Source organism: Lagenorhynchus albirostris, chromosome 19 (genome assembly GCF_949774975.1).
Source record: "Lagenorhynchus albirostris chromosome 19, mLagAlb1.1, whole genome shotgun sequence".
In the NCBI taxonomy this organism is placed as follows: domain Eukaryota; kingdom Metazoa; phylum Chordata; class Mammalia; order Artiodactyla; family Delphinidae; genus Lagenorhynchus; species Lagenorhynchus albirostris.
Window position 1 is genome coordinate 49217926 of NC_083113.1, and position 18080 is coordinate 49236005.

Sequence of the window (18080 nt, forward strand, 5' to 3'; positions counted from 1 at the left end):
TTCTGTATATTTAAAATAATGTAGTATCTTAAAATTCAAATAAGTAGAATTTTAAAACCTATAGAGTATCATTAAAATCATATGCAATATGTTTTATAAACAGACTTCAAGGATGCATACAGATATCTATAAAAGTTATCTGGTTTAAATTTATTACATCCTTTTGAAATATTCTTCAAATGTTCATCAACTAATCTCCGTTGCACTGAAACAGAAATAATATGGGCATTTAGGGACCTCTTATTGCTACGTAGTGCTATGATTATCCTGACTGAAGTATAATTTCCAAAATTTATATTCAAAGGTACATGAGTTTAAAAAGAAGTAAGACTTTGCATTTAAGAAATGAAAACTATTTTTGTTTAAGTAACTTTTCTGGGAGGTATTTTCTTGATAATTTTTGTCTTGATGTTAAAAATATTGTCAATTACATTCAAATAAGTATTTATTTGAACACTTTATTTCCTAAATGGGATTGTCACTTTGATCAGAGGACATTTAGAGGAGTTGCTATTTCTCTTTTGAAATAGCAACTTCAAAAGAGTTGCTATGGGCTGGGAGACTCAGATATTAAACCCAAATAATGCTATTCAATCAGACTAGTTAGATGTCAGGGACAGTATGCCATCTGCAAGGACCTGGTCGCTACACCACACAGCAACCACAACTGCACTTCATCGAAGCTTATTATGAGCCAAGCAGATATTAATTGCTTTATTTTACTTAATTCATACTTCAAACTTTGAAAGTAATTATTTCTATTCTCAATTTATAGATGAAGAAACTGAGGTTTAGGAATATATCTCATGGAAGTTTCTCCAGCTATTAAGTGATAGATACCTATCTATTAAGAGCCACAGTAGGCTTGTTTCCCCAGGGCACACACTAAGGTCTCCAGATCAAAGGTTTAGATGGACATCTTTAATCTTCCTCTATGAAGAGGGGGTGAAGACATTATTAATGTTTCAGTTGTTGGAATAATGATCATTGAGGTTTTAAAAAGTTGTCTACAAAGATTAAAGAGATGTTTGTATGAACAAGAAATAAATGAATTTTTGTCATCTTTGTCGAGTAGAGGAAATATTTTCTAAATCTCAGACACCCTAGCATTAAAAATGGAGCACATGCATTAAGGCATTTAATTTTGCTGTAATCTTTGTTCCATTTATCTGTGTCGAGGTACCCATGGGTATGTGAGCCACTTACTGGTTTGTTTTCCTGTTTTGCTACATCTGGCAGAGTTTCAAAAGGCAATGCAAATAAGCAGGTGTTATTATTTATTGAAATAAAACACTTTTGCTCCAGTCCCTCTACCCCAGTATCTGCTGCATGCATTTATTCACGTATTTTATTTATTCACTTATTTATTTACTTATTCAGTAAGTAATTTTATTATTCAGTAAGTAATAATTTATTCACTTATTCAGTTTGTCTCTTCGATGAAGAATGGGATAGGAAAGTCTGCAGGTTTTTGCTCCCTGATTACATTATTGCCAAATAAAGTAGTCTCTCTCTTGACTTTCTGTGTAATGAAACTTTAATTGTGACCAAATTATACAGAATCTGAAGGTCAAACTACCCAAAATAATACTGCATTGTAGTTCCATCTATGTGTTCTAAAAATATTTGGTTAAATATCAAGTTGGCACCGACTTTAAAAAGAATACTTTAGAGGCCATTAATCTTCGTACCTTGCTAAGACTCAGCGTTAACCATTAGGCATGCCTTAGAGGTTACATAGCTTCTCCGAGTGACAAACTTCTATGAACGTTTAGGTTATGATCTAAGTGAAGGCACAGTGTTCACCAGTTAAATAAGTACATAGTATTTAATTTACATTGCAGTTCACATTAGAATGTACATTAATGCACATATACTGTACAGTAATAATATAATATATTTAATATGTATTAAATTAGGAAAGGCTTCAGAGGCCAAAATGAGAGCCGTTGACTCTAAAACTATAAGGAACAGTGAGGGCTGATTAAACATTTCAGTTTTTCAGATTAAGTATAATAAATGGATATTTTATTTTATTTTGTTGGAAAGATTGGTTTTCTAGGATCTTTCTAAAGCATATTTAAGTTTCTATTTGGGAAATCTATTAGCAATTCATTAGGTAAATAAATGCCACTTTGAAGCACTCTGAAGAGTAATCAATATATTAGAAAGACTATAAAAACATTAATAGAATATAGAGATAAGTGAGGAATATTTTACTTTAAATTTTAGAATATCTCTAACAGAAAACTCAGCAGTTTTATCACTGAACAATAGTTATTTTAATGGTAATGGTCATAGGAATGCCATTATTCTCTGTAATATTAATGGTAAAAGGAAAGTTGCTAATGGAGCTCATTATGATATAATGCATGATAAATTATATGATATCTAAAATCCGAAGTTGAAAGGTACTTCTCATGGTGTTCTTAATGATCTATATAAAAAAGTAAAAGAGTGAAAAATACAATTTTAATGAGGTATTCTTCAAAGTCTTTTTTTTTTTTGCTCTTAGATAAATACATGCAAATCTAAATCTTGACTGTCTTCGCCGAGCTACCTTTTTTTTTTTTTTTGGCGGTACGCGGGCCTCTCACTGTTGTGGCCTCTCCCGTTGCGGCGCACAGGCTCCGGACGTGCAGGCTCAGCGGCCGGGGCACGAACCCGCGTCCCCTGCATCGGCAGGCGGACTGTCAACCATTGCGCCACCAGGGAAGCCCCCTGAACTACCTGTTAAAGCATTAAGGACGTATTTCTTTTCCATAGTTCCCAAGATTATTTTCATTTATTTTTATATTGAAGTACAACACACATCCAGAAAAAGGTGAAAGGCGTGTATGTGTACAGCTCATGGAATGATCGAAAAGTGAACGTACTTGTCTAAATATTACCTAGGCCAAGAATATTACAGGATCTCAGACACCTCCTTTCATCCTTTTTCTGATCACTACTGCCTCCCTCTTCTCCCAAAGTTTTCACTATCATGACTACTAATGCCAGTTTTGAATTATGTACAGAAGGAACCATGCAATATGAATGTTTTTTACTCCTGGCTTCTTGGGTTAACATTATACTTGTTAAACGTATCCATGTTGTGGTGTATAGGTATAGTTGATTAATTTTCTTTGCTTTACAACCTTTCATTATATGACTGCGTCTGAATTTGTTTACCCATTCTACAAATTGACATGTGAGTTGTACTTTGGGACTCTTCTGAATAATACTTCAGGAACATGCAGGTCTTTTGTTACACAGCATCTGCTTTTCCGTAGGGTGCCTTCTTCAGAGTGGAATTGCTGGTTCATCAAATAAGCATATGTTGAACTTCAGTGGAATATGTGAAAGGCTTCTTATGGCGATTGTGCTAATTTATACTCTCAACAGTAGTGTATGAAAATTCCATTTGCTTGACATTCTTGACAACACTTGATATTGTCAGTTTTATTTTATTTTAGCTTTTTAATGTTTCCCTCAATTTTGGCCAACCTGGTTGATGTGCACAACTCTCACACTGGTTTTAATCTGCAATGCTTCTATGACTAACGAGTTTAGACACCATTTTTTTTAGATTTGTTAGTCATTTAGGTATTGCTTTTATTCCTCTTTTTTATTGCTCTGTAGTCCTCCACATGTTCTGGCTACTAATATACTGGAAAATAGGTTCTCCTGTTCTGTGGCTTCTCTTTCCACTGTTTTAACATCTTCAAATGAATAGACATTCTTAAATTTAATAGATTCGGATTTGTCGATCTTTCCTCTTATGGTTCGTGCCTTTTGAGTCATGTCTGAGGAGTCTTTGCCCTCCTTAAAGTTGTGAACATGGTCAGCTGTGCTATCTTCTAGTAGCTTTATTCTTTTGCTTTTCACATATAGACCTACAATCCTACTGGAATTCTCTTCTGCGTGTGATTTAAAGTAGTAATCAGCCAACTTTCCATTAAATTTTTTTTCTTCTTTTTTCCAAAGTAGATATTCAATTGGTCTAGTGCCAGGCATTTAAAAGAAGTTGTTGTTTCTTTTTTTTAACGGCTCTGCATTGCAAACATTGTTAAAATTCACTGTCCATATATATTGAGTCTGTTTCTGGATTCTCTGTTCTGTTCCATTGGTCTGTTTGAGTAACTCTCTGCCAATATGACACACACACTCTCTCTCTCTCTTTTTTCACATCTTAAGACTTCATATTCAGTAAAGAAAACCCCCTGACTTTGTTTTTCTTCAAGAGTATCTTGGTGATTCCTGTCCCTTTGTTTTTCCACTAACAATGTATGAGAGTTCTTGTTGTTTCACATCCTCGCCGGTATTTAGTATCGTCAGGGTCCTGGATATTGGCCACTTTAGTAGGTGTGCAAGTTCAGTTCATATTTATATAGAGAGTTTTACCCAGCAGATTTGCCTAAACTCACTCTACAGAGTAAAGAAAAATTTCTACGTACACAGTCATGCAGCCTATGACTAATAGCAGTTTTATTTTTTCCTTTCTAATCCTTATTACCTGTTAAACACTTTTGTTACCTTGTTGTACTAGTTAGAATATTATACTAATGTTGAATTGACGGGTCTGTAGACAACATACTTGTCTGGGTCCCAAACTCAAAACAGCTCTCAGAATTTCATCCTACATGCAATGCTTACTGTAAGAATTTTGTAGATATCCTTTACAGAGTTAGAAATTCCCTACTTGGCTAAAAGTTTCAGTCTTGTTTAGATGTTGAGTTTAATCAAATACGCTTTCTGCGTCTATCTAGAAGACCATATTTTCTTCAGTTTGATTAATTATATTGAAGAGTTTTTAAATATTAAGCAATCCTTATATTCCTGGAATAAGCTTTATTGCATTATGACCTATTAGACTTTTTTCTTATTTTTATATTCTAGAATAATTTTGCAACTATCTTTTAAGGATTGTTGGATCTATGTTTTAATGAGACTGGCTTTTATTTTCCTCCTTACAAGTTCTTTGTCAGATTTTGATATCAAGGTTATGCTGGGCTCACAAAACAAGCTGGGAAGCATTCTGTTTTTCTACTTTTTGAAGGTGTTTATATGATACCCGCATTATTGTATCCTTAAATGTTTAGAATAATTCACTAGGGAAAACAGAGGGCCTGCAATTTTCTGTGTGGGAATGTTTTTTAATTATACATTTAATTTCGCCTATATATAGGCAACTCAGATTTTCCTGTTTCTCATCTGTTTTGGTAAATTGCAGTTTAGAATTTGTCCAGTCACTTAATTTTCAAAATTATTGGCCTAGAATTATTCCAAATATCCTCTTATTATCATTCTAATGTGTGTAAGATCATGGTAAGATGCTCTTTTGCATTCCTGATACTGGTTGTGTCGCTCTTCTTTTCCTTGATCAGTCTAACTACAGTTTCTTTCATTTAAATGTCCCTCAAAGCCTTAAGACAAATACCATATGATATCACCTATATGTGGAATCTAAAATGTGGCACAAATGAACCTATATACAAAACAAACAGACTCGTAGACATAGAGGACAGACCTGTGGTTGTCAGCGGGAAGGGGAAAAGGAGAGGGATGGACTGGGAGTTCAGGGCTGGTAGATGCAAACTCTTACATTTAGACTGGATAGACAACAAGGTCCTAATGTGTAGCACAGGGAACTATACTCAATATCCTGTGGTAAACCGTAATGGAAAAGAATGCTAAAGAAAGAATGTGTATATGTGTATAACTGAGTCACTTTGCTGTACAGCAGAGATTGGCACAATGTTGTAAATCAACTATACTTCAGTAAAGAAAGAAAGAAATGTCCTTCAAAGCATTATCTTTATTATCTACTTCCTGTTTCATCCTTGGTTTTAATTTACTGTATTTTTTCTGATGTCTTCATTCATCCTCGGCTCATTAATCTTCTCCTTTCTTCTTTTGATATCTATGTGCTCAATAGCAGTGACTTCTCTTCCATTTGTGATATTGATAATTTGGGTCTTCTCTCTCTTTTTTTCTTGGGCAGCATGACTAGAGATTTATCAATTTTAGGAAGCTTTTCAAAGAACCAGCTTTTGGTTTTGTCTACTGCATTCCTGTTTTCAATTCCAATAATTTCTGGTATACATTTTTATTAGTTCTTTTCCTCTGCTTATTTTAGACTTAACTTGCTCTACATTCTTTAGTTTTCTAAGATGGAAACTTATTTATTTCAATCTTTATTTTTTCTAATATATGTATTTAATGCTAAAAATACTGCTGTATCCCACAAATGTTGATAAATTGTACTTTCATTTTCGTTTAGATAAGTTTTTAAACATTTCACTTGGGGTTTCTGCCTTAACTCTTGGGTTATTTTCAAACATTTTGTGACTTTCTAGCTATCTTTCTGTTACTGATTAAAAGTTTAATTCTAGTGTGATTTGAGAGCATACTTTGTATGATTTGTATTCTTTTACGTTTGTGAGGGCATATTTTAGGGCCCATAATGCAGTCTATCTTGGTGAATGCTTCATGAACTTGAGAAGACTGTTTCTGCTGTTGTTGGGTGGAATATTCTAAAATGTCAATTCGATCCAGTTGATTAATAGTGATATAGGTCTTCTACATTCTCACTGTTTTTCTGACTCCTTGATGTTTCAATTACTCCAACTATAATAATAGATTTATCTATTTCTCCTTACAGTTCTATCAATATTTGCCTCTTGTATTTGGACTCTGCTGTTAAGTCCATATGCATAGAGGATTGTTAAACCATCTTGGAAGATTGATCATTTTGTCAATATGCAATGTGCCTACTTATCTATGATAATCTTCCTTTTTCTGGAGGCTGCTTTGTCTGAAATTAATATAGCTATTCTAGGTTTATTTAGATGTAGCGTTAGTGTGAAAAGTGAAATATAAAATGAAAACCAAACTTGAAAATTCCCTGAGCAGACCAAACAATTGAAGCCACATAAGCAAAACTAAATCTAGCTTATTTCATGCACAGGAGCAAAACTTAACTTAGTTTACTTCTTGTAAATGCCTCTGATAATCATAAAAGAAACTTAGGTCGTTTTCCTAAACACGGTATTAAATAATCAATTTTGATCAATCCCCTGCCGTCTGGAAACCCCCATTGTAATAACCAATCATTGTAAAGATTAAACCACTTCCTCATTTTCACTTTATAAGCCATTCTGTAATGTTGTGCCTCTGAGCTTCATATTAGTTTTGGGGTTGAAAGCTCCCAGTTCTAAAACTGTTCTTTCTTCTTTTTTTTTTTTGATATTTATTTATTTATTCATTTATTTGGTTTCACCAGGTCTTAGTTGTGGCAGGCAGGCTCCTTAGTTGCCGCTCCCGGGCTCCTTAGTTGCGGCATGTGAACTCTTAGCTGTGGCGTGCATGTGGGATCTAGTTCCCTGACCAGGGATTGAACCCGGGCCTGCTGCACTGGGAGCGTGGAGTCTTATCCACTGCACCACCAGGGAAGTCCCTAAAACTGTTCTTAATATGCACAATAAACTCTTACTGATTACTATTTTATTGATCCGGTGGTTTTAATTTTACTATTTCTGGATTTTTGACACTAACATAGTGTATCTTTCCCCATCTCTTTTAATCTATTTTTAGTCTTTTATTTAAAATGAATTTCTTGTAGATAACAAATAGTTGGGTCTGGTCATCCTTTACACTCCTTTGTACTCTGAAGGTCTCTGTGTTTTAAGTAGTAGTTTTTTAAGTAGTGTATTTAGATCCACTGTTAAAGTGCTTATTGATATATTTGGATTAATATCTATCACGTTTGTAGCTGTTTTCTGTTTGTTGTATTTGTCTTGTGTTTTTTTGTTCCTCTTTCTCTTGTTGCTGTTCCCCCTTTTTAATGCCTAATTTGAATGTAATTGAGCATTTTGTATGATTCTGCGTTCTCTCTTACTATTGTTTCTTTAAACAGTTATTTTGTAATTAAGAATAAGAAAAATAAATTATTTTATCTTACCTTCTTTTATTCCTTCTCAACTACTCTTCCTCTCTTTACGTAGATCCAAGTTTCTGACCTCTATCATTTTCCTTTGTCTGAAGAACTTCTTTTAAATATTTCTTGTAGAGCAGGTCTGCTAGCAGTGAATTCCATCAGTTTTTGTCTGAGAAAATCTTTATTTCTCATTTATTTTTGAAGGATAATTTCTCTGGCTATAGAATTCCAAGATTATTTTTACTTATTTCAACACTTTAAATATTTCACTCCACTCTCTACTTGCTTATATGATTTCTGATGAGAAATCCAAATATAATTCTTATCCTTTTACTCTAAAGGTAAGGTATTTGTTTTCCTCTGGCTTCTTTCAAAATGTTCTCTTTATCTTTGCTTTTCTGCAGTTTGAATATGTATAACTAAGTATAGTTTTTATTTTGATTTCTAACCTGCTTCTTATTCTTTGAACTTCCTGGACCTTGTTTGGTGTCTGTCATTAATTTTCGAAATTCATTGGCCATTATGACTTCAAATATTTCTTCAGCTCCGTTCTCTCTTTACTCACCTTCTTATGTTCCATTTTTGCACGTTACAACTTTTGCAGTTATCCCATGGTTCTTGGATATTCTCTTCCACTTTTTTTCTTTTTGCATTACAATTTGAGAAATTTGTATTTTCTTCAAGCTCACTGGTTCTTTCTTTGGCTACATTGAATGTATCAATGTACCCATCAAAGACATTGCTCATTTCTGTTACAGTGTTTTTGATTTCTAAACACTTTGGAATCTTTGGTTCTTTCTTAGATTTCTTAGATTATCATCTCTCTGCTTACATTCCCCATGTGTTCTTGTCCAGTTTTCCCATTAGAGTCCTTAGCATATTCATCATAGTTTTAAAAAATTTCTAGTCTGATATTCAAACATCTGTGACATATGCGAGCCAAGTTCTGATGATTGTTTTGTCTACGCAGACACTTTTTTTTCTTGCCTGTTGTCATGCCTTGCAACTTTTTGTTTGGACATATAGGACATATTGTATCTAGTAGTGGGAACTGAGGTAAATAGGTCTTTTATGTGAGAATTTATATTAATCTGGCTAGAAATTGGGCTGTATTTAATGTTTTCTACAGGTGGTATAGGTGCCAGAGGCTTCAAATTCATCTAGTATCCTTGTTTTTGCCTCTCCTTTGACTTTGGCATCCTCTTCAGAGATGGTCTGTGTTTTGCATTTCTCTCAGTTGTTATCCAGTATTATTATACTGGAGTTCTGTTGGTATGGTGGTATGACGTGGGGGAATGAGATCATTCTACAATATTGCAATTAAATGTTAGTGTTTTAGCCTTTGTCTTGAATCTGTGACCTTCACTAGTGTTTCTGGAGGTCCTTCATAGAGCTACGGCTCTGACAGAGTCTTTGTTATGGAGATCAGTCTGGGCATATTTCACAGTGATTGCCTTTCCCCCTCCTTGCCAGAGCCAAGAAAGTCTTTTTTTCTGATCATCGCAGAGCATAGAAAGGTTCCTGGAGGAAAAGCCCACAAAACTGTGGGGTCCTCGAAGACCACAGCCCTCAGGAGTTTCTCACTCTCATGGTAGTCCACACTCGGCCTCCATCAATTCATCAAAATTACCATGAGAGTTCCTACCGTTTTATGGCACTGGTGGATGGACAGATTTCTGCTGTCTTTGGGTGGCCTTCTCTCTCCAGATCTCATGGGGGTGGTTTGCCATGTGTATTAGTCAGCTCAGGCTGGTATAACAAAATGCCATAGACTGGGGGGCTTAAACAACAGGCATTCATTTCTCACAGTTCTGGAGGTTAGGAAGTCCAAGATTAAGGTGCTGGCCGATTTGGTTCCTGGTGAGGGTCCCTTCGTGGTTTGCAGACATCCGTCTTCTTGTGTCCTCACCTGGTGGAGTGAGAGGAAGCTCTGGTCTGTCTTCCTCATCTTGTAAGGTTGCTAATCCCATCATGGGGGCCCCACCTTCATGACTTCATCTAAACCTAATTACTTCCCAAAGCCCCACCTCCAAATACTATAACAATGGGAGTGGTTAGGGCTTCAACCTATACGTTTTTAGAGGGGCACAACTTAGTCCATAGCACCATGTAACCTCAGTTTTCTGATGGGTCTCAGAAAATTCATTGATTTTTAAGTTTGTCCCTCTTTCTTGTTGTATAGAGTGATGATTCCCGAGTTCTGATGAAAAGCATCAGAGCTGATGCCTTTCCTATTTACTAATATGTGTGCATGTTGAAGACTATAAATTTCCTTTAAGAACAATTTATTCTAATGTTTTATTATTTTCTATTGTGTGTAGGACATTATATATGAAAAAAACGAATGATAAGTTGAGATCTAGAAGGATGTCTTCCTACAGAATATAATTACAGTTGCTTCTGCAGGCAGCAAGGAGCATGAGGCATCTCTGACCATCGTCATATAATTTCGCAGATGGAGAAGATGGGAAGCTGAATTCTCATCCCTGTGGGGAGTTGTCTCTCTCACCATTTATTCTTAGTTGTAGACTCTCAAAGTTTTGACACAAAACCTGTGGAAGCTTATGGTATATTCATGTCCTTGAGGGCTCTAGCACTAAAGTTTTGTCTCTAACCCTGTGAAGTTGTCAAAAGATCTGCTCAGTTTCTCCTCTTCAGAAATCCTTAAGTCACCGAAAGAGGAAAACAAGGGCCCCAAAGGTAGGGCTGGTCTCTTTGGCTGTTCTTCTCCCAAATCTCGGACATTTAATATTTTATTGTCTTTCAGAGCTTCAGTCCCTATTTTTAATTTTGTACAGCTTTTAGCAGGAGCATTGTTCAGAATCTCCTAATCTACCATTACCATAATATTATCATTTCTTAGTTAAAAGTTACTTTGCATCTCAGTCAAATTTTAATCTTCCTCAAAATTGTCCATGTTATCACCCTAATATAAATTTAGGCTTAATGACCTGTCCATATATCAGGCATGTAAAAGTTTATTACTATGTCTCAACAATAGTTACGGACTGTAGTGAAGATTGTATCTTTCGTGTGCTTTTTCTCTCTTGCCCTTTGATATTTCTGTCTTGAGAATTCAAACCCTTCTATGCTGAAAGGGCCTAACCAGTGTATTTTCCAACTTTGTGCCTCCACAGATTCTAAAATAATGGCAGGTTTGTGGTCCCTCAGTGAACTATTGTTAATAATTTGGTACCCCTCCAAATAAATATTTTAAAGATATTGAATATCTTCTGAGAGGGATAGTAGAAACTGACTTAATATTAATAAAATTCTATACTCTTTTATAATCAAAACTGAGTTATTATATATACAGAGCAAAACTTAACTTTCTGATTTGACTGCTGTACTCTCATTGCTGGTTTTCTATTAAATGAATTCCATTCACACTCAAGATAGAATCAACTTTTGTTGGATATAGTTACAATGTCTTGTTCAACATATGTTTAAACATTATTCTTATCTGGGTTTATGTTAGCATATTTCCCATTTTTTGGTAGTTCTTATTTTTCTTTTCTTTTATGCTTTTCTAGACCAGAAGATCTCATGGGAGGCATACTTAGTAAAGATTTATAACTAACATCATAAAATAAAGAGCTGATTTCCATTAGACAGCATGTTGCTATGGTATATTTAGTTTCTGCATATTAGCTGACAGTGTCAAAATGAATTGTACTTGGAAAAAGGTCATATGTAAGTCACATGAATAAGAGAGGTCAGAGGATTTTAATATTTGCCTGTTTGTTGTATTGAATTTCTACTAATGTTACTGTTTATTTTGGTGGGAGCTGGACGAGTTTACATGTAATTACAGATCTGCTATATAACCACATGGTCCCATGTTTCTAATTTATTACAGCAGTGTTTTGGGGCCCCTTATGAACTGCCATATGTGGCCATCTCCCTTTATGTATCTTGGCTTTCATAGATGAGTTGCTCAATTACTATTTGCAAAAGAAGTTAATGCTATTACACTTTTTCATAAACTTTAGAAGCACTTTGAAAATACTTAAAATCCTGTGAAAAACTTTAATTCATTAACTCCATAAATTATCTTGGTTAGAATACATTTCTAAACCATCTTTGAGCATCTCATTGAGTTTGAAAATCGTCAAGTCTCAAAGAAAAGAAAAATACAATTAAGCCTTTTTGATTTTTATCACATAAGACACATCACCTTAATTTTACTTGTAGCTATTTCATATATTTGATGATCTAATGGCGTATTCTTCTACATTATGCATCTATTAGGTTACCATTTATACGCAGGAGTCCTATTGATGCTTGAAAATTTGTCTTTTATTTTCCTTCAGCTGTAGTAATTGTGCGAAAATGTGAAGTTAATAGAACAATCCTTTTGTCTATAAAAGTCAGCTGGTAGAGTTGTGTCCCAGTTCAGTAATAATCTAAGTTGCATTACTTTCAGATGTGTCAAAGATTTTAAATATAAATTATGAGAAAAAGGGAAAAACAGCCTCAGATAAAATATCAGGTTTCCTCTAGGGTGAGTTGTTTGCTTTCACGTTCTGTTGGAGAGAGGCCCTAGATGGCTTAGCTAAATTACGGGCTTTTGATTCAGAAAAGTATAGAATTAAATCCTTACTCTGTCACCTTCTAGCTGCGTGGTTTTAGGCACATAAGCTCTATAATTTTTGTTATCCTCAGTTTTACGGTGGCCACAAAAATACTTCACAGGGTTGAGGCGAATATTAAAACTACATAATATATATTTCTGCTGTGTCTGATGTTGAGACACAAGCTTTCACGTTGAAGACATTCAGATTGATAGCACAGAAGACGTCTGTTACTTACTTCTCCCTTTGGAGGTTAGCCCTAGTCAACTGTTCTCCTAAAATCTTTTCCCTCTCTGAAAAGTTTTGAAATAAAATAGGGAGAGGAAAAACAGCACGATTTATCCACAAGCCTGAAGAATGTTCAAAGAGCAGGCGGAAGACCAAGAGCACAAATCAGCTTGACCTGCATTGAAATGCGGATTTCTAAGGCCCCTCTCACAGATTTAGTGCGTGACAGCACCTCAGGTAATTTGGACAAGCACTAAAGTTCAGAATATATAATATAAGGGAAGACATACACATTCTCATAATAAAATTATTTTTTCAAAGAATGAGACATTCAAATTCATGCGTTCCTTTATGAATTATGAGTATGTGAAAAAATTTTCATAGCAAATTGAGAAAAGTCTTCTAGGCAAGGGAATTACATTAGGAACATTAGTATGCATTGGACTTTGCATTTATAAAGTGAATAGCATCAATTCCCTGTCTCATTCACAGACATTCTACAAAAATTCCCATTAGATATTGAATTCCACAGCAGAATCTTTATTATCTTACGTTTTAAAAGTTAGCAACAAGTGGAAAAAAACAATGCAGATATTATTGTTCAGTTAAATATATTTAACTAGTAGTAATGGTGCATGTTTTCCCAGTAACATTAATCTTAGAATGTTATTTAAGGTACCCAGAGCATTACTAAGTGGTATTTCTGCCTATTCTGTCACTGTATACACTTACATGTCTATGCATTACTTTATTTTGCTAATTATTATAAAATTAATACATGCTCATTAAAAAAATTCAGAAATGACTAAAATGTGCTAAGTAAAAATCCCATATCCCCCACCTCACAATTTCCCTCATCCCTTGTCAGAAATAATCACTTAAAATTTTGAATGTGCTCAGATGTTTTTATTACTTATACAGACTAAGTAATTTACATTTCTTCTTTACGTTCTCAAAATTCAAATAGCTCATAAATTGATCAGATAAACTGTGAAGGGCTTCCATTTACAGACGTCCTCTTCCCATTTACCTGTCTGTTGCCATTGTCACCTGCATCTTTTCTCCCAATCCCATAAAATGCTGAGATCACAGAGTGCCATCTATCTCAATCTATGAACTTATAATAATTTTGAAAAAATGTGAGATCTTTTGGAGGGTTATCTAATTCATCACCCAGCTGTTCACTGCAAGAAATCATAATTAGGTCTTGTATTAACCTGCCAGTGGTACCCAGGAAAATAGAATCAGAAGTGTAAGAAGGTCTGATTAGGATTGAATGTCTTTAAACCAGGTCCTCAACCTGGAGGCACATTACCCTGACCTGGAGAGCCTGTAAAGACAGACAGACAGGCGCACACACACACACACACACACATACAACAATGCCCAGGGTCTGAGCACTGGGAGTTTTAATGTGTCATCCAAGTTTGGGAAATACTGTCTTAAATGAAACTGCCCTTCCTCAGCCATTCTAAAGAAAAAGTTGGTATAAATGGACATTTTCAGGCAAATGTTCATAGTTTTGACAGAAGTGGAGACCATGGTGCCCTAAAGGTGAAGTGAGGATGGGGATTAGGTAGTACAATAAAGAATACAGTTAACCTTTTATATCAAATCCTCAGTGTGAAATTTCAACTGGTGGAATAGCATGGAACGTTCTAGAAGTGTCTGGTTATCAGAGTCCAAATATCTGTGGGATTAAACGATCTCCTCCTGTTTATGTTCTGGGAAATAGTAGCCAGGGATGTGGGCCTAATATGTTTGAAACATGCTGGATAACTGTTCCTCCCTCAGGAGATACAGTGCTCATTTGTACATTCTCATTTGACATCTTCATAGAGATACAATAATCAAGAAACTTGCTGAACTTTGATTTGTTTTTAAGCCCAGTCTTTCCCAAACATACACATCCAACAGATATTTTGTTGAGAACCACTTTGAGCCAAGCCGTATTCTAGGTACTATGGAAGGAAGGCAATAAAGGTCCCTGCTTTACAGAGCTTGTCTTCTAAGGGGATAAGATAAACAAATAATCAAAAAAGACCCCCAAATAATGAGTAATATGAAGAATATAAAACAGAAAGATAAGATGCTGGGGTGCCAGGTACACTTCCTTTAGAAGCTGTGATCAAAAAGGGCCTGTCTTAGGTGGTACTCTTTAGACCAAGGCCTGAGATGACAAGAGGAGCTGGTTGTGCAAAGATCTTGAGGGAAGAACTTTCACAGCAGAATGAACAGCTGGTGCAAAGGCCCTCAGCAGGACTGAGCTTGGCTTCTACACGGGCGTTCCCTGTGCCCAAAGCATCATGGAGGAGATTGCCAAAGACTGTGTTATGTTTGATAAGGAATTTGGATTTTCTTCTAAGTGGTAAAGGAAGCAGTGGGGGTAACATAGTTTGTCTTACCTTTAAAAATCTTACTGACTGCTCAGAGGGAAAGAGATTTAGGGATATGGATGGGGATGGGGATGGTGATAGGAAACAGAAGACTAAAAACATGAGGAAGAGGCCATTGAAGTAGTTCTGGAGAGATAATGCTTTGTTGAACCTGGTGGTTGTAGCTGAGATGAAGGGAGATGCCCAGATTTGGGATATAATTTGGAGACACCATCATAGAACTGTCTGTTTTGTGTGAGCCTGAAAATTGGGTGTATGAGGTACTGGGGTGGGGGGCATTGGGGGACAGGAATTAGAGTTGACTGATAAGGGGAATCAAATCAAATTAATTTGACTGAAAAACCCAACCTTACTTTTTATTTTTACTGTGTTAGAAACTATTTTAGTAAACGTTGGTAAAGAGATATTTGTGAAGTAGAAAGAAAAGTAGGCAAATGAATAAACTCCCTGGGTATTGGTGTTCCTAAAATATTTGCTTTGTTTGGTATGATCTACATGAGGGTGACCTCATTCGTTGATCCAGTAATGGTAAGGGGACCTACCACGCGGCTGAATAGGTCGTAGCATCATCCCTTATTTCAGTAGTTCCTACGTATCCTGATGGTTACAGTTAAACAAAAAAAGAAGGAGGAGGAGGAGGGGAAGGCAAGAAGGAGAAAAGGAGGGAGGAAAGGAAGGAAGAGGTGGAAGAGGAGAAGCTGAAATAAAAATTAAGTATCAATTATTGAGAACAACTGCTTCATCCTAACGTTTTCACATATGAAGCTTTACCATATGTCACATAGGAGAAAATAAAAGCTGTTTAGGTGTGGGTTTTGCAGGTGGGCTATATGTTAGATAGATGCATCCTGATATTGTGGAAGGAGTATAGCTCCTGGTCATACCATATAATAGTTTTGCAAACACCGGAGATTTTTTTTTCATCATTCTGACGTTTAATTTCCTCATCTGCAATTTGATGGTGCTAGCTCAGCATCCTTCCTATGGTCTTTCTAGCTTTCAAATCTAAAATCTGTAAGTCTAATTTCAGGTCTTTCCAGATGATGACTGATTCCAATTTCCCTTAACAATTGTTTAAATACAGGTGCTTTTATTTTATTATTTTTTATTGAATAGTGACACGCAACAACAGTTTTTAAGGTGTGTATCCAGCCTTGTGGTGAATGAAGTTTAACAACCTATTTTCAGAGTGTAGCTCTGACTTGAATGTCTGGTGATAAGTTTCATTTATGTTACTGAGTAAGATAAAGTGAAACAATACAAACAAGTTGTAACCTTACTCATTCATCAATGATGTGAGTAACTCTATGCTGAATCAGATCCTAGCTTTTGAATACAGGAAGAAGGTGTACTCAATATTTCTCATGGTTCACAATGTCAGTAACTTTTATGTTTCGTCTGCACCTTATAGAAACAAACTTTACTGGGAGTTTCATAGTTGAAAGCTGGCTTGCTGCAGGTGATGGAATTTAAACTGCTAGATAGAAAGAGGTTTAGACAATAGTAACTTATGCAGATGAAGATACGTTATGGCATAACTGTTAACAATATGATCTTCTTAAAGAAGGTTGCCATTTTATAGTAAAAAAGCAAATCATACATTTCTTGTTGACATTGTAGGAGACAAAGTGAAATAGATCTTCTCCGGGTACATTGATTTCCTTCTTTTCTCTTTTCTTCTAGGGATTTTCAGGAAATGCAAATGCAGACAGTGTTGTGTACTATAGACTCCAGCCTTCTATCAAAGCCAGATTTCTGCGCTTCATCCCTTTAGAGTGGAACCCCAGGGGCAGAATTGGAATGCGAATCGAGGTGTTTGGATGTGCATATAGTAAGTGTTTGTTTGTCCAACACAGTGGAATAGATATCAAAGGAGATGTTTTAAAAGCCAAACTGTATGCTGAAATTGATTTAAGAGCTACGTAAAGAGACATAAAAACAGGAGCAGTTTCTGTGGGAAGCTTTATTTGTGCCCATACATGCCAATATTGACTTACGTGTTCAGCTTTTATTTTAAATCAGAAATGGAAGCATTTTACAGCTAGACAAATCGTTACAGAGATAGATAGATAGAGATACATGTTTGTAGACATATGTGAATCCATTTATCCAAATCTGATATTTTTGACCAGATCTTAACTTTTAAATATTAGAATGTCCCCCCATAGACTATATGTGATGGTGTTTCATTTGGGCACCCTAAATTTAATAAAAGACAGTGGCCCATTTAGTAAAACCAATCATCTGTTTTGAGACCACAGAATGTTTTTCTCTACAGCCTAAAAATAATATGCCATGAAACTCACTTATAAATATGCTATGCCCTGTGCATAAATTCATAGAAAACGTAAAGACCCCTGCCAAAATGTAAGATGTGTTTCAAATACTTTCACATAAAAGGTAGAAACCACAGATTTCACTTAGTCTCCTCTTAATGAAGTATTTTATTATGTCTTTTTGTGGGACAGAGACCTGAGAGTTCTTGATAGCCCACCTCAAGCCACACCATCCTGTCGTTAGTTAACATGATCTACAATTATCAGACGAGCAGTCTGAGGTTTGGAGAGAGTCAGTAATTTGCCCAGCGTCTCACATCTTAGTCCACAGAAGAATCTGGAGGAGAACCCATAACTGTTCAATTCACTGCATCCTTATTCCTCTAGTAAACCTTTATTTTTTTAGCCACTAAAGCTTTCTTCACATGTATTTCATCACTTTTTCAGGTTCACTTTATTTATGTAAAGGAAGGCATGTCATATAGAGGGCAGGCAGCTTGTTGAAGTTGTCTATCCTGTGTCAGACAGAGAAACCACGTCGGCAGAATTGTCATAATAGTATTAGTAGCAATAGCACTAATGTTAATAGGATTAATTTTTATAATTCTAGACGTAACAAATTTTTCTCGAGTGCTTATTATATGTCTAATACCATATTAACCAGCTAGTCTATAATTCCAAACAAAGT

The 18080-nt window shown here is 35.5% G+C and overlaps 1 protein-coding gene across 7 annotated transcripts in view; it reads left to right on the top strand.

Annotated features, from left to right (window-relative positions):
• Positions 1-18080, top strand: part of CNTNAP4 (contactin associated protein family member 4) — a 259350-nt gene that overhangs the window by 124000 nt on the left and 117270 nt on the right. For all 7 annotated transcript variants that reach the window (XM_060130067.1, XM_060130070.1, XM_060130073.1 and 4 more), the window contains exon 4: positions 16800-16947. In XM_060130067.1, coding sequence (XP_059986050.1) covers positions 16800-16947 — 148 coding nt within the window. The remainder of the gene's footprint in view (positions 1-16799; positions 16948-18080) is intronic.